The sequence below is a fragment of the Macaca mulatta genome, chromosome 7 (assembly GCF_049350105.2).
Source record: "Macaca mulatta isolate MMU2019108-1 chromosome 7, T2T-MMU8v2.0, whole genome shotgun sequence".
NCBI classification, from domain to species: domain Eukaryota; kingdom Metazoa; phylum Chordata; class Mammalia; order Primates; family Cercopithecidae; genus Macaca; species Macaca mulatta.
In genome coordinates this window covers 140503807-140525999 of record NC_133412.1, presented here as the reverse complement: position 1 = coordinate 140525999, position 22193 = coordinate 140503807, and the positions used below count along the sequence as shown (strand labels likewise).

Genomic DNA, 22193 nt, shown 5'->3' with positions numbered 1-22193 from the left:
GAATTGAGGGATGGTTCCGCGGTGCGCGCGCCTAGACATCCGGGCAACGCCTCTGTTCTGTCCTCCCCCTTCCTCCTCTTGACAACCGGAAGCGGAAGTGAAAATGGGTGTCCCTGCTGCTTCTTAGCAACGAGAGGGGGTCAAGTGACACAACCAGCTGACTCCTGTAGAGGAAGTCACTGTGGAGGCCAGTTCTGGAGCTGTTGTAGCCTCGGTTGCCCGGCCGGGGACCCGAGCCGAACAGTTATCGTCAGAATGTCGGGCAAAGACCGAATTGAAATCTTTCCCTCGAGAATGTAAGTAAAGGAATGGGATGAGCCGCTTTCACAGGGTTAGGAACCCAGAGCGCGATCCCTTCAGACCCTGGGCCACAGTGAGGGTCCTTGTTTCTTGAGCTTTTCCCAGGCTCTTTTCTTGAGTCTAGGGCGAAGCTTCGTGACGGCCTCTTCGCACATTCCTCCTGAGTGAATCAGGCTGGATGAAGCGATCCCAGCGGGTAGGAAAAGGCGCCCGGCCGGCGGGCTTTTGTGGAGGCCCGCTGTCTTTATTCATTAATGGATTCATCCATTCCACATACCCTTACTGAGCCGGGCACTGGATTTATATAACTGAACCGTCGCCACCTCTGCCCTCACAGAGCTCACAGTTTATGTAGCCAGACATTCGTCTGGAAAGGCCAAGGAGGTTTTAATAAATGCTCTGAGAAGGGACGTTTACTGAGGATATAGAAGAGGTCCCTAAGCCAAAGTGGGGATGGAATCGAATCGCCTTAGCATAGTCCTCGGATTCGATCTTGGATCCCCTTACTCATTTTCCAAGATCCCACCAAATGTCACCGGCTGTGAGAGGATATCCCTGTGTTTCTGAGGCACAGCTTTTGCTCTCTCACCGCTGCACCTTGTTAAGACCTGTGTTAATACCAGTCATCACATTGTAAAGTAGATATTTGTTTATGTGTCTTTCTCTCCCACTAGACTGTGGGCTCTCTCCAGGAGGAAAGAATGTCTTAACAATCCATAGAAGGTCCACAAAAAAATATTTCTTGAAAGAACTCATGCTTGGGAATACGCTCAGTTGTGGGCTACCTTTCTTTTGGGGCCTGAATTCTTTGTCAGGAAAGTGGCATATCACTGTAGGTTTTTGGCTAGTTTGTAAAGAAAATTTTGACGTTTTCTCAAATGTGCCCAACAACTCGCTCCCTTTCTCCTCCTCATCCTGTTTATTTTTATTTATTTAGTTTGTTGTTTGTTTTAATAAGAGACAGGGTCTCGCTCTGTCTCCCAGGCTGAAGTGCAGTGGTGTGATCATAGCTCACTGCAGCCTCAAACTCCTGGGCTCAAGCGATCCTCCCGCCTCAGCCTCCCTGGCGGCTGGGATTATAGGTGGGAGCCACCGCGCCTGGCTTTCCCTTTTTCTTTACAGTGAGGAAGCAGAAAATCAGTTTTAACCCTGACATTTAGATCCTTTTATTGTGGTCCTATCTCTGTGGGGGTGTTTTGTTGTTTTTCCTCTTTCTGTCCTTTCTCTGAGAGAATCTGAGGACGCTTAAAATAAAAGTCACATTCAAACCTGAAGCCCAGATTTGTCTCTGCCAGGGTGACTACATAGCTCTTAATGAAATGAAGTTTTTAAATTTTTTACCTTCACCTATTGACTTTCTAATAGCTGTTCGCACTAAGTAGGCAGCAAGCTAGTTGTGGGGAAATAAAGATGGGGACTATCCCGGGTTAGTGGCAACTGCAGAACTCCTAGCACGTGATGACTCAGTCAAAACTTACGCACTGAGAGACACCGACGCTAGTTTATCTTCTAGCAGCGTAAAACCTGCCCCAAGGGTGACCCCAGCCCCCCCCCATTAAAATGCCTGCCTGAAAAAGCTCAAAGCTAGGAGGAGAATTTACTGTTTGTTCTAGTCAACACCTAATTGACCTGTCCTTCCTTTTTTAGAGCATTTACGAAAAACAGGCTTACAATTGTGAATATGTTATCTCTTCCAACTCTGGTGTCCCTTCAAGTATCTTAGAGAGCCATTTCTTTGAAATGTAATCATCAGGAGGGATAGGGCCTTTGTCTCCCAGTCTGTGTGGGAGGATAGAACAATAACTTACTAATTGCCAGGTAGCATTGCGTTTACACTGACCAACCCTTTAAGTTTCTCTTCTCTGACTCTACTTGTGGCTGGCTTCCTGCCACTCCCTTACTTTCTTTTTAAAATGGACAGTCACTCTGCACAAACCAGAATTGAGCTCAGCTCTTTCCCCTGCTATCAGTGGTTTACTGAATAAAATCTGTTTTCATTGCTTTAACGAATGTCTGGCTGTGTTTATCTTTGACAGCAGTCAGAATAACTTTTTGTTTTTACTTTGGAACTTTTACTTTGAGACTAAGAGGCAAAAATAGACGTCTTTGGGCTTAGGTAAGAAAAATAATAGGCTCATGAAGGTGAAAACTACTATTTGAAAGCTCTCAGCTTGCTGATTGAGAGGAAAATCAGGTGCAGGAAATAATCTCTAAATATTTTCCCCATGGCTGGCAGCAGGCTTTTTGTCATGTAGTCAGATGTCTTTGATTCAGCTGGAAGAAAAGTCATCATCCTAGCTAAAGGTCAAACTGTTTGAGTAGGACTGAGCAGCTCTGAAACAAAGGAGCAAGTTTTAAAAGCCATAGGCTAGAAAACATTGGCAGCCTGTTTCACAGACAGTTCCTTTCAACAACAGTATTATTCTGTGATGTTACTTTCACCCACTTTGGTACCACAGAAAGCAAAACAATTTTAGAGTGGAAGTAGAAGACGCATGAAAAATTTGGAGTCAACAGAAGTCCATTAAATCCAGGTTCTGCTACATATTAGCTGTCAGTGTGCAAGCTGCCCTTAGAGTTTCAGGAATTAAAATTGCCCATTTCACAGAGATACCATTCCCTAGGAGGAAATTAAAATTAACATGGTAAATTCAATTTTATCAACCAGTTTACCTTTTACTATAAACTGACTGCTATATGCAGTACTACAATTTGACTTAAATTTGATCCAGCTCTTTGAGCCCGAGTTCTAGTATTTACTGTCAACAATACAGTATGTTAAATGCACACATTGGGCTGGATAGCTCCTGCTCAGGCTGGAAACTAAACCAGCTTCACTTGATAAGATCTCTTGTGAGGCCAGTCAGTGCAGAGTGAGCCAGTGATAATTGTTGTCTTTAAGGGGAGGCACACGGTTGGGGTACAGTGAACCTAGGTTGGAGCCTTAGTTTGAGCATTGGGAAAGTCAGTGGAATCAAAAGTCTGGTTCAGGTTCCTGCCCTGCCTTTTCTTCACTAAGTAACTTTGAGAAAGTTGTTTTACTTTTCTAAGCCTCATTTTTCTAATCTTTAAGTTAATGTCTAAAGTCCCTTTCAGCTATAGAATTGTCTTAGTGATCTTAGCCCTATGGTAAAAGATTCCAGTATAATCTAAGAATTTGGCCAAATGGGGTGTGTGTGTGTGTGTGTGTGTGTGTGTGTGTGTGTGTTGTTGTTGTTGTTTTGAGACAGGATTTCACTCTGTCACCCAGGCTGGAGTGCAGTGACTTGATCTTGGCTTGCTGCAACCTCTGCCTGCCGGGTTCAAGTGATTTTTGTGCCTCAGACTCCCAAGTAGCCGGGACCACAGGGATGCGGCACCATACCCGGCTAATTTTTGTATTTGTTTGGTAGAGATGGGGTTTCACTGTGTTGGCCAGGCTGGTCTCAAACTCCTGACCTCAAGTTATCCACCTGCCTCGGCCTCCCAAAGTGTTGGTATTATAGGTGTGAGCCACTGCACCTGGTTTATTAGTACATGCGATTTTAAAACACCAGTCGTATGAAAATATATCCCCTTAAATCACTTTGTCTAGGTTAGGTTATACTGTGTCTAGGTTATACAATCTGTTGTTGAATTTTATTACCCAAACACTTGTTTTTTTGAGACCGAGTCTTGCTCTGTTGTCCAGGCTACAGTGCAGTGGCATGATCAGAGCTCACTGCAGCCTAGACCTTCTGGGCTCAATCAGTCCTCTCACCTCAGTCTTCTTTGTATCTGGGACTACAGGTGTGCCCTACCATGCCCAGGTAATTTTGGTATTTTTTTTTTGTAGAGACAGGTTTCACCATGTTGCCCAGGCTGGCCTTGAACTCCTGGACTCAAGCAATCTACCCACCTCAGCCTCCCAAAGTGCTGATTACAGGCATAAGCCACTGTACCGCTTACCTTATTTAGAGCATTCTTCCTAAGGTCCTCCAGGTACTTTTCATTAGCTCTTTTTCCTGCCTGAAATATTCTTTCCCCAGAACTTATAAATTGCTCCTTTGGCTATTCTAGTCTCTTAAGAGAGGCTGTTCCTGATCACCCAATCTAAAGTGAACACCATGTTTGCTTCTCTCACAATTCCTTATTTTAATTTTATTGTAGCATGTGCTACTGCATGGCATGACATTTTTTTTCTTTTCTTTCTTTCTTTTTTTTTTTTTTGAGACAGGGTCTTACTCTACAGCCTCAAACTGGGCTCTACTTTTTTTCATTATTAAATTTTATCTGGCATATGGCAGCAAGAACAGAAATGTCAGTTTCTGCTTGACTTTGGTATTGGGGCTTCTGATGGGGAAAAAAATTGAAACAAGGAAGTGAGGAGACTTCAGTGTAAATTTAGCTTGTCACTTCTCAGGAATCTTATATATGTCATTTATTACCTAGAGTCTTTTACAAATTAATAAAATGATTGGTGTTAGGATCTTGATGATATCAAAACATGTTAATACCACACTTTTAATAGAAAATGTGGTAAATTATTGTGGTATAAAAAATGCAGGCCAGGTGCAGTGGCTCATACCTGTAATCCCAGCACTTTGGGAGGCCAAGGTGGGCGGATCACCTGAGGTCAGGAGTTCGATACCAGCCTGACCAACTTGGAGAAACCCCGTCTCTACTAAAAACACAAAATTAGCCGGGCATGGTGGCACATGCCTGTAATCCCAGCTACTCGGGATGCTGAGGCAGGAGAATCGCTTGAACCCAGGAGGCGGAGGTTTTGTGAGCCGAGATCCCGCCATTGCACCCTCCAGCCTGGGCAACAAGAGCGAAACTCCGCCTGAAAAAAAAAATAATAATAATAAAATAAAAATAAAATAAAATGCAAAATGTACAAAAGAATATAGTAGTAAAAAGTAAATCCATATTTTTCATCCAGTCCCATTTATCAAAGGTAACTCTTGCCAGTTTTTCTGAATCCTTTCTAGAACTATTCTCTGCATCTATATAAGCACATTTTTTCCTTACTTTGCATAAGACTGTAATATAGACAGCACATGCCTATATACCTTCGTCTTTTTTAATGACTGTATATCATTCCATGGTAGGTGAACTATGATGTATTTAGCATTTAGCTTGTTTCTCCCTTTTGCTATTACCATAATGCTGGAGTACCCATCTTTTAAACCTTGCACATGTTTTTGTACACATGTGGGGATAAATTTGTAGGATAAATTCCTCAAAGTGGAATTGTTGGTCTTGAAAATAATTGCGTTTAAAATTTTGATATATATTAGTGGATAGATTTTTAAATCCTTAATATACCTCCAATGGAAACTAAAATGTAGATATTATTTTAACTTACAAATCAGATAAGTATTTAAAATATGTTGGCATCATAAAATAAGGCTCCTGATAATGTTTATTATGATTTAATAAATATTCCAGATATTGATTCTAAAATTGTTTCTATTGTAAATTAATAAACTTTTCATTTATGGAACACTGATGGTAGAAATCTACATTATTGAAAAACCAGTTGTCTTAGTCCATTTTCTGCTGCTATAACAATACTTGAGACTGGGTAATTTATAAAGAAAAAAAAATTTATTTGGTTCATGGTTCTGGAGGCTGAGAAGGGTGAGGGCCTTCTTGCTGTGTCATCCCATGGCAGAAGGCAAGAGGGTGAGAGATCAAGAAAGGGTCACACATGCCTTTTTATTTCCTTCCAAAGGGACAGGGTCAGGTGCAGTGGTTCATGCCCATAATCTCAGCACTTTGGGAAGCTGAGGCTGGAGGATTGCATGAGACCAGGAGTTAGAGGCTGCAGCGAGCTATGATCACACCACTGCAATCCAGCCTGGGTGACAGAGCAAGACCCTGTCTCAAAAAATAAGGAGTCGGACCAGGCGTGGTGGCTCATGCCTGTAATCCCAGTACTTTGGGAGGCTGAGGTGGGAAGATCACTTAAAGTCAGGAATTCGAGATCAGCCTGATCAATATGGTGAAACCCTGTCTCTACTAAAAATACAAAAAAATTAGCTGGTCTTGGTGGCACACGCCTGTAGTTCCAGCTACTTGGGAGGCTGGGGCAGGAGAATCGCTTGAACCTGGGAGGTGGAGGTTGCAGTGAGTCAAGATCGCGCCATTGCGTCCAGCCTGGGCTTCACAGTGAGACTCAGTCTCAAAAAAAAACAAAAAACAAAAAACAAAAATGGAGTCTTGCTACTATCTTTACCCATGCTGGACTTGGACTCCTGGGCTCAAGGGATCCTCCCACTTACACCTCTAGCTGGGATTACAGGTGTGCCCAGCTGCACTCACATTTATAACCAACCCACTCCTGCAATATGGAATCCAGTCTTACCATAATGACATTAATCCACTCATGGAGGTCAGATCCCATGTGACCCAGTCATCTCTTAACAGTCCCACCTCTCAACATTGTTGCATTGGAGATTGTTTCCAACACATGAAGATTGGGGACATATTCAAGCCATAGCATCAGTTAAACCTGTCAGCTACAAATTCTCTATATATTCTCCCTCTCATCACATCAAAGGATAAAGGATAATTTTAACACTGGTGGGGAGGTTTTTTGTCTTTTAAACAATGAAAATAGATGTCTTTAACTTTGTTTATGTTTATATAGGGCACAGACTATCATGAAGGCTCGTTTAAAGGGAGCACAGACAGGTCGAAACCTCCTGAAGAAAAAATCTGATGCCTTAACTCTTCGATTTCGACAGATCCTAAAGAAGATAATAGAGGTAGAATGAACTTAGAATAGTATTCATTTTGGGAAAATCCAGCATGGCCCTTAGCACTTTTTTTTTGGTTATTTTAATTAAATTTTTTCTTTCAAAAGTAAAAATATCATTATAAGTTTAACAAGTGTCAAATATCAAATAGTTCATTTAATAAAATCCAAACTCTTCAGTGTTGCATGTAAAGCTCCACTTGATCTGATTGGCCCCCTGCCTGCCTCTCTTACCTCATTTAGAGCGTTCTTCCTAAGGTCTTCCAGGTACTTTTCATTAGCTCTTTTTCCTGCCTGAAATACTGTTTCCCCAGAACTTATAACTGGATCCTTTGGCTGTTCTAGTCTCTTAAGAGAAGCTATTCCTGTTCACCCAATCTAAAGTGAATACCATGTTTGCTTCTCTCACAATTCCTTATTTTAATTTATTGTAGCATGTACTACTGCATGGCATGACATTTTCTTTCTTTTCTTTTCTTTTTTTTTTTTTTTTTTTTTGAGACTGGGTCTTACTCTACAGCCTCAAACTGGGCTCCAGTGATCTTCCCACCTCAGCCTCTCAAGTAGCTGGAACTACAGGTGTATGCTACCATTCTCAGCTCATTTTTTTTTTTTTTTTTTTTTTTTTTTTTTTAGTAGAGACAAGGTCTCACTATGTTGCCAAGGCTGGTCTTTTTGACTCCTGGGCTCCAACAGTCTTTCCTTCTTGGCCTCCCAAAGTGCTGAGTTTACAGTTTTTGTGTTTTATTTTTAAACCTGTATGTACTTAACAAAAGTATTTTCTATGAGTGCTGTTTTTATTTTTATTTTTTAAGTTTTTGTGGAGATGGGGTCTTGCTTTATTGCCCAGGGTGATCTCAAACACCTGGGCTCAAGTGATCCTTCCACCTCAGTCTTCCAAAGCACTGGGATTATAGGCGTTAGCCACTGTGCCTGGCCCTGTACTACTTTTGATTATTTGTGAAGTTGAGGAACTTTTCATGCTTACTGGCAATTTGATTTTCTTGGTAAATGTCTTTTTTTTTTTTTCTTTGGTAGAGGTTCTATGTCTATTCTGCCTAATGTGTAAAATGTTAAAAGTATTTTCTCCATGCCTTTTCTTATCTTTTAACTTAAAAAAAAAAAAAGTTAATACTAGGTGTGGTGACTCATGCCTGTAATCCCAACACTTTGGGAGGCCGAGGTGGGAGGATGGTTTGAGCCCAGGAATTTGAGACCAGCCTAGGCAACATAGTGAGACCTTATCTCTACAAAAATAATAATAATAATAAGAATAAGAAAATTAGCGGAGTATGGTGGCATGCACCTGTAGTCCCAGCTACTTGGGAGCCTGAGGCAGGAGGATTGCCTGAGCCTAGGAGTTTGAAGCTGCAGTGAGCTATGATTACACCACTGTACTCTAGCCCAGGCAACAAAGTGAGACCTTGTCTCAAAAAATAAAAAGAAAAATAAAAAAAAGTTAAATTTTTTTTTCCTTTGGTCAAATCTGTTAGTCTTTTTCTTTATATAGCTTCTGAGTTACACATAAGGCTTAGAAAAGACCTAAAATGATTAGGAAAAATGTTATACCACATTTTCTTTGGTTACTCTACAGTTTTTTTCTTTAAATCTTTATCTTAATTATGTCTGAATTTTGGGGGCAGTATGATGTGAGGTAGGTAGCTTTATCATTTTGTAAGTGTGTAGGCAGTTGAGTGGTTTCTTTACTAAATTTCCATATTGACCTGGGGTTGTTTCTGAACCCTCTAGTCTATTTCATTGACTTAACTGTCCCATACCAGATGTATTAATATTTCCTTATTGTAGCTGTACCTTTTTAATACCTGGGAAGCCAACTCCCTACCCAGCTGACCCATTTTTTCTTCTATTTCTGAAACATTATTGAATATTCTGAAACATTAGATATTCCAGATGTACTTTAAAATTAATACAGCATTAGGATTTTGACTGCAACTGCAGTGAATTTAAGAGATTAGTTTGAGTAGATCAGCTTGTACCCATTCAGTAATAAATTAGGTCCTTCAGTAAAGATTCAGTTTTCTGTTTTTCAGTGCATTTATTCTGTTTTAATTTTATAAAACTCATAGTTTTGTAATATTGTTAGTGATCGTAACCAAAACTGTTAAAAATTGGAAATTTCTATTTGTTTTATCATTATCAAACAAATATTTACATGCACAGCCAGCATAAAATACTGATGGTTATTAAAGGAACATAATTATGATGGGATTTTTCCTTGTAAAAGGCTTGATTGAATCTGCTCTTGATTTATGCTTTTCCAGACTAAAATGTTGATGGGCGAAGTGATGAGAGAAGCTGCCTTTTCACTAGCCGAAGCCAAGTTCACAGCAGGTGACTTCAGGTAAGGAGACTAAACGGGGTGTTTTGAAACAAAACAAAGTGATGTCAGGCTCATCATTTCATTTAAAAAACATTTTTTAATTTAGAAATAACCATCAAGGACAAATGATATAGTAATAATAAGGAAGAATTCTTTTAACCCCATCACCTTAACTGCACTGTCATCCTCCACATGCATTCTTACATAGTTGCAGGCGCAGGATATTTAATATTTTAGCGTCCATTTTCATTTAACGTTGTATCATAAACATTTTTCCTTATTTTCAACATGGCTGTATGATCTTTCTCAAGATGTATTTTTTTTTTTCTCCTAATGCTGGATATTTGGGTTAATTCTCATGGTTTTGGAATATTAGGGAAAGTGTAGTGAACATCTTTACACATATGTATTTTTGTTTCTACTGAATTATTAGGATAAATTTTTGAGAATTGGATTATTTAAAAGGCATGAACTTCATGGCTTTGGTGACATCAGTAAATCCTTTACAAAGCATACAAAATGGCTTGCAAATGTGTTATGCCAATTTATATATGTTATGTAATTTTCCAAATAACACTGTGAGATAGGTAAGGCAAGCACTGTTATTCTCAGTTTTAATTAAATGCCTTCCTGAGGTCACTTGGCTAATTAGGGGCCGAGGCAGAAGTTGTTTTCAAGAAGTTTCTGATTTTAGTCTTTTCCTAATGACATGATGCCTATTATCTAGGAGCTTTCACTGCTCTTGGGCCTTAAAAAGGCCCTTTGAAGTGGTAGGCTTTAATTTTTGCCAGTGCTGGCAAGATCACAGCTTGCATTGAATTTTCTAGCAGAGGGTGGAGATCAATAGTGTATAAGTGGTATGTGAGTGTTTTAGGGTGGTTATGGGAAAGACACTTTCTATAATATTTATTTTTGTTTTGTTTTGAGACTGGGTTATGAGACTGGCTAATTTTTGTATTTTTGGGTTTCGCCACATTGCCCAGGCTGGTTTTGAACCCCTCAAACAATCCTCCTGCCTCGGCCTCCCAAAGTGCCGGGATTACAGGCGTGAGCTATCGCACCCTGCCAGGAAGGCACTTTCTGGTAACATTTGAGAAGTCACACAAAGCCAGATGCAAGATGTTTCCAGGGTAAAGGAACTGAACGCCAGCTTAATCAATTCAACGGGAAACCTAGGAAGAAGTTTTCTCCATCTTACACTAGTAGAAGAACTCTTACGGTTACATCCATGTGGCACACCTCTGACTGAAAACATAAGCAATCCACGAACTTTAAAATCATTCTTTGTTGTTTTCTTACTGCTAATGTTTTGAATATTGTTCATTCTCTGCTTTCAGAGGCCCTCCTCTGGCAGTAATGATGTTTCTCCCTTTTTGGAAAGAGGACAGTTATCAAAACATACTTAATTGTGACATCTCACTCTTGGTCTCATTTAACGTAAAACTATCCAATGAGTCCCTAGAGGTTTATTTCTAAACAGTCTGCTAAATAAAGGCTTTCTCTTTTTCTGCAGCACTACAGTTATCCAAAATGTAAATAAAGCCCAAGTGAAGATTCGAGCGAAGAAAGATAATGTAGCAGGTAACATTTCAACCTTTTAGAAACTCTTTGGGGAGAAAAGAGGTGACATTTTAAAATTAACCTGTTTATACAGCAAGATCTTAATGTCCTAGTTTCTTCCTTCTACTTAGAACAAGTTGATTGGCTTTACATGTTAAAATCATTAACAACCAGGTTTCTAATTACTGAAAATAATTTGACTTTTGTATAGAAGTGAACACTTAAGAAGGCAGGGTCCAGCCAGGCACGGTGGCTCATGTCTGTAATCCCAGCACTTTGGGAGGCCGAGGCGGGCGGATCATAAGGTCAAGGAGTTTGAGACCAGCCTGGCCAACATGGTGAAACCCCATCTCTACTAATATAAAAATTAGCCGGGCGTGGTGGCATGCACCTGTAGTCCCAGCTACTTGGGAGGCTGAGGCAGGAGAATCGCTTGAACGCAGGAAGCAGAGGTTGCAGTGAGCTGAGATTGCACCACTGCACTCCATCCTGGGCGACAGAGTGAGACTTCATCTAAAAATAAAAAATGAAAAATAAGGCAGGTTCCGCTGGATGTGGTGGCTCACACCTGTAATCCCAGCACTTTGGGAGGCTGAGATGGGTGGATCACCTGAGGTCAGGAGTTTGAGACCAGCCTGGCCAAGGTGAAACCCCATCTTTACCAAAAAATACAAAAATTAGGTCAGGCATAGTGACTCACACCTGTAATCCCAGCACTTTGGGAAGCTGAGACAGGTGGATTACTTGAGGTCAGGAGTTCAAGACCAGCCTGGCTAACATGGTGAAACCCCATCTATACCAAAAAATACAAAAATTAGGCTGGGCGTGGTGGCTCACACCTGTAATCCCAGCACTTTGGGAAGCCGAGGTGGGCGGATCACCTGAGGTCAGGAGTTCAAGACCAGCCTGACTAATATGGAGAAATTCCATCTCTACTAAAAATACAAAATTAGCCGGATGTGGTAGCACATGCCTGTAATGCCAGCTACTCGAGAGGCTGGGGCAGGCGAATCACTTGGACCCAGGAGGCAGAGGTTGTGGTGAGCTGAGATTGTGCCATTGCACTCCAGCCCAGGTAACAAGAGCGAAACTCCTCTTAAAAAAAAAAAAAGAAAATTAGCTGGGCGTGGTATGTGCCTGTTGTCCCAACTACTTAGGAGGCTGAGGTGGGAGAATCACTTGACCCCAGGAGGCGATGGTTGCAGTGAGCTGAAGACCACACCACCGCACTGCAGCCTGGGCGACAGAGTGAGACTCTGTCTCAAAAAGAAAAAAAAAAGAAGGCAAGTTCCTAAATTCATTAATTGAAACGAATTACAATTCCAGACTTAAGCTCTTGACTTTTGAGTTCGCTGAAAAAGAAACACAGAAAACAGTGATTAAGAAACAGAACTTAGGCCAGGCGCGGTGGCTCATGCCTGTAATCCCAGCATTTTGGGAGGTTGATCACCTGAGGTCGGGAGTTCGAGACCCATCTTACCAACAAACGGAGAAACCTCGTCTCTACTAAAAATACAAAATTAGCCGGGTGTGGTGGTACATGCCTGTAATACCACCTACTCAGGAGGCTGAGGCAGAATTGCTTGAACCTGGGAGGCAGAGGTTGTGGTGAGGTGAGCTCATGCCATTGCACTCTAGCCTTGGCAAAAACAACAACAACAAAAAGAACTTAAAGGTTTGTGAATCCATATATGCTTCTATGTTTAACAGGTGTTACTTTGCCAGTATTTGAACATTACCATGAAGGAACTGACAGTAAGTGTGAAACTTTTTATATTACTTTGTGTCTCTGAGATTTCCTGTTTCCTCTTTAAATGAACTAAGTTCTGGAAAATGGTGCTAGATGTTGAGAGGTTCCTGAGTTAGAAATCCTTTTACTGATATAGTGAGGACAATAGTTGATCAATTAATCAAAAGGTCTTAAGGCCAGGCACAATGGCTCATGCCTGTAATCCTGGCACTTTGGGAGGCTAAGGCAGGCAAATACCCGTCTCTACAAAAAATACAAAAAATCAGCCGGGTGTGGTAGCATGTGTCTGTAGTTTCAGCTACTTTGGGGGCTGAGGAGGGAGGAGTGCTTGAACTGGGGAGGTAGTTGCAGTGAGTTCTGATCATGCGACTGCACTCCAGCCTGGGCAACAGAGCAAAACCTTGTCTCAAAAAAAAAAAAAAGGTCTTATGCTAGGAAGTCATAAAACACTGTACATACCTTAAAATATTTCAGTATTTTATCAGAAATATATCAATGTAGAATCATTTGCTATTTAAAAAATATAAGGCCTTTTGAGTATGAATTCACTGATTAGACTTCTGTGTTGTCTTTCTGCGTATCCTACACCCACAATGCACTGCTTATAATTCCCATTTTGGGTCTCTTTAAAGTCAAATAAGATCTTAGACACTAGGATGCAACCTGAATGCGGATTCTTTCTAGATTTTTATAGCCCACTCCCACTTTTTAAATAACTGTCTTATTCATTCCATTCCTAATTTGACAGCATATTTTCTTTCTAAAGTAAAGTATTAACTTTTTTGATAGAAACAATATTCTTGGCTAGGCGCAGTGGCTCACACCTGTAATCCCAGCACTTTGGGAGGCTGAGGCAGGCAGATTGCCTTAGCCCAGGAGTTTGAGACCAGCCTGGGCAACATGGTGAAACTCCATCTCTATCCAAAAAGTTACAAAAATTAGCTGGACCTGGTGGCATGCGCCTGTGGTCCCAGCTACTCGGGAGGCTGAGGTGGAGGGATTGCTTGAGCCTGAGAAGTGGAGCTTACAGTGAGCTGAGATTGTGCCACTGCACTCCAGCCTGGGTGGCAGAGTGAGACCCCATCTCAATAAATACATAAACAAACAAACAATATTCTTTCTTTTGGCACTCATATTTCCTTGTTTCATGTAATATTTAATTAAATCATATAGAATATTAAGTACATTTCATACGAAGAAGTAGAGCATTCTAGAGAGTCACCTGTTCACAGAGTGTCATTGTACTCTGGGCATCAGGCAATATGATTTTCAAAGGGAATAATGGGCATCAAGCTAGTGAAGTGAAGGTTGGTTAAGAGCTTCTAGTTATATTTAGAATAGTATTCTTGTGGAAAACTGTATTTAGTAGCATGCTCCTATAGTGTTTGGGAAGTGAGATAGGTACTTCATGTTTACATTCAATGAAGATTAGTGAATTTGTCTTTCCATATTTGTTATTATTCTGAATTATCTCCTTTTGGGAAAATTTATAGGGAAGATTATTTACTCTCTAATTACAAATGTTGTCTGACTGGTTCTTTCAGGTTATGAACTGACTGGTTTAGCCAGAGGTGGGGAACAGTTGGCTAAATTAAAGAGGAATTATGCCAAAGCAGTGGAACTACTGGTGGAACTAGCTTCGCTGCAGGTAAGTAGCAAAAGACCTAGAGAACTGTTGTAGTTTGATTTCTAACAGTCAAGTGGAGGAGAGTCTGGTCTTGAGTCAGCATATACGGTACTTTGTACTTTCAACTGTTCCCATGATCCTATGTAAAACAAACATAATATTTTGATTTCTGAAGTGATGGCTTTTGTACCATTGTCCCTACTTTTAAAAATTTATTTATTATTTTTTCGAGATGGAGTTTTAATCTTGTTGCCCAGACTGGAGTGCAATGGCGCGACCTCGGCTCACTGCAAACCTCTGCCTCCTGGGTTCAAGCGATTCTCCTGCCTCAGCCTTCCAAATAGCTGGGATTACAGGCATGGGCCACCATGCCTGGCTAACTTTTGTATTTTTAGTAGAGGCGGGGTTTCGCCATGTTGGTCAGGGTGGTCTCGAACTCCTGACCTCAGGCGATCCACCCGCCCCGGCCTCCCAAAGTGCTGGGATTACAGGCATGAGCCACTGTGCCTGGCCCCTACTTTTTTTAATTTAAAAAATTATTTATTTTTCGAGATGGGGGTCTCACTCTGTCACCCAGGCTGGAGTGCAGTGGCATAATCTCAGCTCACGGTAACCTCAACCTCCTGGGCTTAAGTGATCTGCCCACCTCAGCCTCCTGAGTAGCTGGGACTATAGGCATGCTGCATCACACCCAGCTAATTTTTGTATTTTTTGTAGAGATGGGGTTTCACCATGTCATCCAGGCTGGTCTCAAACTCCTGGGCTCAAGTAATCAGCCCGCCTCGTCCTCCCAAAGTCCTGGGATTATAGGTATGAGCCACCATACCTGGCCCCTACTTGTTATTATTAACAAAATGTATGTGCTATGGTACACTCTTATTTTTTTTGTTTTTGTTTTTTTTCTTTGAGACAAAGTCTTGCTCTGTTGCCCAAGCTGGAGTGCAGTGTTACGATCTTGGCTAACTGCAGCCTGGATCTCCTGGGCTCAAGCAGTCCTCCCGCCTCAGCCTCCCAAGTAGCTGGGACTATAAGTTTGTGCCACCTCATCTGGATAATTTTTTTGAATTTTTTAGTTGAAATGTGGTCTTGCTATGTTGCCCAGGCTGGTCTCAAACTCCTGGCCTCAAGAAATCCTGCCATCTCAGCCTCCCAAAGTGCTGGAATTACAAGTGTGAGCCACCTCACCCAGCCCAGTTTCACTCTTTGCTAAGTGAGAACAGCAAGTTAATACTAGATTTAAATGTAAATGTAAATAAACATTTTGTGCATGGAAGGCCATTTTTTCCCCTATGTGGCCAGTTAGTATATATCTAGGTTATTAGTGCTTGATTCTTTCTTGTCATTTTTATGTTGTTATTTAGGTGAGATGGTAGTAAACAAATTATAATAGTGTCAACTCAAGTAAAGCCTGTTGAAGCAGAAATGATTTGATAAAGGTTTATTAAAAGCCAAATGTGAGGACTGACCCGGAAAGACACCAACAAAGTTGCGTGTGTTCTAGAGTCTGCTACAAGTTGGAAGGCTTTTATGGGAAAGTTTAGGAGAAGGGAGGACGACTCATACCCGAGTTGTCCTTTTCATTGGAGAGTACAATACAGAGGTCACAATCATTGGCTACAGATTGCAAATACAAGCTAAAATGTTCTACATGCAAGTAAATCATGAAGTAAAACTTCATGATTCAGAAACAAATCAGTGTCATTTTCAGTGTCAGTAGGTTGCATATTAATCAGTATGTCAACAGTCTGAGAAACAAGATTTCCTTACTCAGGGACAGGATATAAACCATGAATCATGAGATCTTTCAACCTGCCCAGGCAGGTTAATTTGAAAACCTACCAAATGTGACATGTAGGTTATCAATAGCATGGAAATAGCATTAGCCCTTTGGAAATCTCACAAGAATTTTGTTTTTGTTTTGTTGTGAAGAGACAGGGTCTTACTCTGTCACCCAAGCTGGAGTACAGTGGCAGTCATAGCTCACTGCAGCCTCAAACGATCCTCCCACTGCAGACTACCAAGTAGCTGGGACTACAGGTGCATGCTACTACACCCAGCTAATTTTTAAAATTTATTTCTTGTAGAGGCAAGGTCTCATTGCGTTGCCCAGGCTGGTCTTGAACTCCCAGCTTCATGTGATTCTCCCACCTCAGCCTCCCGAAGTGTTGGGGTCATAGGTGTGAGCCAAGCGCCCAGCCTAAGAATTTTGTTTTTTAAGCATGCTGAAAAGAAGTTGTCTTGGTTCTCAAGTGTTTTCTATAAGTGCAAACTTAGTGGAGTCAAGTGATCAGGGAATGATTGAGAAGACTTTGTGCTTACATTATTAATTTGTTCTTACTTTAGACTTCTTTTGTTACTTTGGATGAAGCTATTAAGATAACCAACAGGCGTGTAAATGCCATTGAACATGGTGAGTATAGGTACTCTGAGGTGCTTTGTCACTTGTCCATACCCCCCACTTGTCGTGAAACTGCTAGAATTCAGGCACTGTACTGAAGACTGAAAGGTGAGTAAGATGCTGCCCCTGCCTGCAGTGCAAAGAGAGAAGTGTGTCCATAGTACAAAAAAGTGTTATGAAGTGTTCTGATAGAAGTACCTGTATGATCTGTGGGAGTTACACACATAGGAAAGTGGTGACTTAAAAATTATGGAATGTTTTCTTCATTTCCAGTTATTCATGCCGTTATTTAAGGGTAGGAGTATTTCTCAAGATCCTTAGTGTTTTCTTTAGTTCTAATGGTTGAGCGATGTAACTTTTTGAGTACATTAAATATTTAACTTTAAATCACTATAAACCATTCTCCTTGATTTCTAAAAAATTTTCCTATTTGATGCACTTATTTTCCATCTCTTTTATTTCAGTGTTTAAAAAATATGACTGCTTAGTGTTGACAGTGCTTTTTGCTCAATAAACTTAGTTTTTATTAAAGAAACACTCAATTTTAAGTAAGAAAGCAAAATTTGAAGTAAAGAAATTCCTTTGCTTGGGGCTGTATTAATGTTAGTGAGAAAGTTATCTCATTTTTAAAAAAATTTTTTTGACTGCTTGCTAGTGCCAGACTTCGTACATGAAAGTGGAAGCAAAAAAAAAAAAAAAAAAAAGGATAATTTATACTTCTCACCCTCAGAGTTCACATTCTAGAAGCAGAATAGGTAAACTCTATGCAAAGTCAAACCTAATGACATAAACTCAAAATCGAGCATTCTCTCTCCTCAATTTTTTAACAGTTGATTGCTACTATATTTAAAATAACATCTGTGCTTCAATGTTACATATTCATAGAATTCAGCACATTCAGTGTTATATTTGTTATGGTCCCATAGGTTATCTGTGCATAGAAAAGATACTAGAAGGGTATACACCAACACGTTTACAGTAGTTACTCTTTTGGATATTCGGATTATACTCCATTTTGTGTTTTTTTTCTTTGTGTTTTTATTTTCCAAGTTCTCTGCATTAAATGCATATTAATTTTACAATTAGGAAAAAATAACTGGTTATACAAATGAGCACTGATAATTTGAAAAAAGGGGTTTGAAGTTCTCACACATATTATTATTTTTTTTAACTCTAGTCATCATTCCCCGGATTGAACGTACTCTTGCTTATATCATCACAGAGCTGGATGAGAGAGAGCGAGAAGAGTTCTATAGGTTTGTTGAAATTGGCAGTTATTGATCATTTTTTGTTTTCCATATTCCAAAGGCTCTATTTGCTGAATGACTTGTTGGTTTATGTTCTTTAGAATTAGCACAGCTTGTGTTTTATTTTGATAAATAAGAAGCATGAAATATTACCAAAAGTTGTGGAAGCAAATCTGTCAAATTTTACATGTTCCTATAACATGGCATTTCCAAAAACTTAGGCCTTTCAGAGAAACTATTTAGACTTAATTTTTAAAAATATATACGTTTTAAGATAGTCAAATGCAGTAGTGAAAAGTGGGGAAAGAGTAGAACAAGGAGTTTGATCTGTAACTGATTGTGAATAATAGAGATAACTCACTACCTTCGGACCAGCCAAGACTCAATTATTCTTTTTCTAATTATTTTTTTTTGTATGTGTGAGACAGAGTCTGGCTCTGTCACCCAGGCTGGAGTGCAATGGTGATCTTGGCTCATGTGCCACCATGCCTGGATAATTTTTTTGTACTTTTAGTAGAGATGGGGTTTCACCATGTTGGCCAGGCTGGTCTCAAAACTCCTGGCCTCAAGTAGTCCACCCACCTTGGCCTCCCAAAGTGCTAGGATTACAGGCATGAGCCACTATGCCTGGCTCTTGATTATTCTTTTTTTTTTTTTTTTTTGAGACGGAGTGGCCCAGGCTGGAGTGCAGTGGCTGGATCTCAGCTTACTGCAAGCTCTGCCTCCCGGGTTCACGCCATTCTCCTGCCTCAGCCTCCCGAGTAGCTGGGACTACAGGTGCCTGCCACCTCGCCCGGCTAGTTTTTTGTATTTTTTAGTAGAGACGGGGTTTCACCGTGTCAGCCAGGATGGTCTCGATCTCCTGACCTCGTGATCCACCCGTTTCGGCCTCCCAAAGTGCTGGGATTACAGGCTTGAGCCACCGCGCCCGGCCCCTGATTATTCTTTAAAATGAAATGATGATTTAGATTGGGTGTCTCCTACATAAAAACTGAGAGAAGAAACTAGAATTCAGCTGTTATTCAACAAATATGTATTTCATGTTGAATATGTTAAGGAGAAGGTATAAAGCACCTGGAGGCATTACCAAATAGTATATAAATCACGCCATTAGAGAATTAGCACAGCACTTGGGGAGAAATTATGCATGTCCATGAATTGACTATGAACATTTAGAGTCAACAGCGATAAATACTAAACTGGTGGTATACAGGGGTCTGTATACTCAGTTCAGAGAAATGGGAGGTAGGTGAAGGCAAGAGTATTTAGGAAAGACATGGGAGGTCTTAGATCTGGAGTTACCATCTAATTATGGTCTATAATCTTAATTATCAAAGGTTAGTTTCTGTCCTTCCATGATACTCAGGGTTGTGTTGAGCCAAAATTTAAAAAAATGCCTGAATGCTCAAAATCTGTTCCATTAGAGAATGGATTTCAAAATTTAACCTACTAAAGGCTTCTAGGCCAGGCTCAGTGGCTCATGCATGTAATCCCAGCACTTTGGGAGGCCAAGGCGGGTGGATCACAAGGTCAGGAGTTCAAGACCAGCCTTGCCAAGATGGTGAAACCCCCCCGTCTCTACTAAAAATTAAAAAAAAATTATCCAGGCGTGGCGGCATGCACCTGTAATCCCAGCTACTTGGGAGGCTGAGGCAAGGAATTGCTTGAATCCACAGGGGGAGGTTGCAGTGAGCCAAGATTGTGCCACTACACTCCACCCTGGGCGACAGAGTGAGATTCCGTCTCAAAAAAAAAAAGGCTTCTATCTCAGGTTAAACCAGTTATTAGCTTAAAATTAGTATTTTTAAAAAAGGGTTATAAATAAATTACTGAAAATGAAATTAGTAAAAGTACCAAGTTTTTTTTTTTCTAGGTATAGGTGTTTATTATCCTTGTGACAAAACTAAAAGAAATCAAATCTACTTAATATTGAAAGTGTTTTAAAAATGCACCCCCACCTGTATTTTACAGGTTAAAGAAAATACAGGAGAAGAAAAAGATTCTAAAGGAAAAATCTGAGAAGGATTTGGAACAAAGGAGAGCAGCTGGAGAGGTGCTGGAGCCTGCTAATCTTCTAGCTGAAGAGAAGGATGAGGATCTTCTGTTTGAATAATCTTTCCTGTTCTGGTTCTTTTAGAAACCCTAACACTGGCTTCATCTTAATTCATAGTGTGTAGGTTTGATTTGTCTGGCTATTTATTTTTTGGCCTAAGAATTTCACTGGTTGTAACATTTACCTGGATGTCTGTTTATGGGATTACTTTTGCAGAATCATAATTTAGCAACCATTTATCATGGATGAAAGAGATCTGTAAAACCTGCCCAGGAACTTAAAGAATTTACTCTGAAGTGTTATCCTACTCCATTTACATCTGTGTTACACGTGCTGTGCTTACCAAGCATATTAGGAAATACCTCTTAGGAAGCATTAGTGGTCTCAGGCCAATTACTGTGGAGCAGCTTTCATTCCTACCCTCTTGCAAACCTTGGCGCTGTTGTCTGAAATTGCTGCAGCCATTCTTGTGTTACCATGGTACTTCTCAAACTTTGTGAAAACCTGCACTTTTCCTTGCATGACAGGTCCCTGTCTTGTCTGTCATGGGAGCAGTTCTGCCAATTTAAATGTGACTGTGGTATAAACAGAGTAAAATGATTTAAAAATAAGTCATTCAATTTTTATTAATTTACTGTTGTCATGTTCTCATGCTCAGATCAGTAGTGTCAGCCAGAGCTTTCTCTGCAGACATGTAGGAAGTGAGTGGCCATTTTTCCCCCTCCATGTATTAGAGTTTTACAAAAAGGCTTACTTTGAGACAACTGTTGCGTTTGGGGTACTAATAAATGATTGCTGGTGAGTTATGAGGGCATTATAATACCTCCTTATTTGCTAATCTAAGAAAAATAACTAGTTCCCATTTTAGAGTAAGAAATAAGGTAACTTTTTACTATTTATAAGTGATAAAAATTTGTTTTCCTTTATGAAGATGAACCATTTGGCCACATCAGGTGTCTGAGGTTTTTAGTAGTTTGATTTGGCATGAGCCATCCATGATTACTCAGTCTTTCTTGCAACCAGTTCCAGGCATTTTTGACATGATTGGCCATGTTTAGTTCTGAAATTGTGACACTATCTTTATTAATATTGTATTTTAATCAAGTGACATCACAGTCTAGGTAGTTTTTCTTTCTTTTTTTTTTTTTTTGAAACAGAGTCTCATTCTGTAGCCCAGGCTGGAGTGCAGTGGCAGTGACACTGGTTCACTGCAACGTCCACCTCCTCAGTTCAAGAGATTCTTCTGCCTTACTCCCCAAGTAGTTGGGATTATAGTTGTGCGCCACCATGCCCAGCTAATTTTTGCATTTTTAGTAGAGATGGGGTTTCACCATGTTGGCCAGGCTGGTCTCGAACTCCTGACCTCAAGTGATCTGCCCACCTCGGCCTCCCAAAGTGCTGAGATTACAGGCATAAACCACTGTGCCTAAGTGGTTTATGTTTTACATAAAGTTTCTACTAGGCAGTTTTAAAGTATTAAATGATTTTGCAAGCATTTAACATCTATAAAATAGCAGGTCTTAGTTATGTGCCAGGCACTGTTATTAAGTATTTTGTTTATATTACTTCATTACAATAACCATAAGAGGCACATATTAACCCCCTATTTTACAGAGGAAAAACTGGAGACACAGGAAACTTGAGTAATTAGTCTTAAGTTAAAAAGCTAGAAAGTAGAAAATCCAGAATTTAAGTCTAAGCAGTCTACTTTCAGAGTTTTTACACCTTAACTTTTCCTTTCTGTTTCATCTATATTTCAAACTTTGGGTATTTAAAGACATTGGGACTGTTCTGGAGAAGCTGATATTTAGGAAATCTGGTTGGGGCTCACAGAATAAAATCTTAGGTTCAGTGTAAATTCAGTAATGACTGGAAAACCAACAACTCAGTTCACAAGTACTTTAAAAATAGGTAACTGTTTGTTTAACATTTCGTCTTCCCAACATCCTGCTGAACTGTAAATTCTACCATCTCCATTTTGCAGATGAGGAAATTGAGGCTTTGACAAGTCAAAGAGCACAGCTGGAATGCAAGTCAAGTATGATTTGATTTAATTTGATCTTTACATTTTAAGCATTATGTACTGCCTTTCTAGGAGGCAAAAATTAGTTTGAAGTAGGGATCCAGATAGTGGTTTTCCACATTTAGGTAAATTCAATATTCACCTTAAAGCAACAAGCCAAAGGACCCTAG

General features: G+C 40.2%; 2 protein-coding genes across 2 annotated transcripts in view; one reads left to right on the top strand and one right to left on the bottom strand.

Annotated features, from left to right (window-relative positions):
* Window positions 1-8484, bottom strand: part of EIF2S1 (eukaryotic translation initiation factor 2 subunit alpha) — a 34556-nt gene extending 26072 nt beyond the window's left edge. Inside the window, exon 1 of the mRNA XM_077938304.1 lies at window positions 8448-8484. The gene's annotated coding sequence lies outside the window, so the exon portion shown is untranslated. The remainder of the gene's footprint in view (window positions 1-8447) is intronic.
* Window positions 99-20393, top strand: ATP6V1D (ATPase H+ transporting V1 subunit D). The gene is given in 9 exon segments (NM_001195715.1): window positions 99-296; window positions 6917-7034; window positions 9307-9386; window positions 10879-10946; window positions 12636-12680; window positions 14220-14323; window positions 16646-16712; window positions 17878-17956; window positions 19919-20393. Coding segments are annotated over 9 exon segments (744 nt in total). The 5' UTR covers window positions 99-255; the 3' UTR covers window positions 20061-20393.
* Window positions 20394-22193: the final 1800 nt, after the last annotated feature.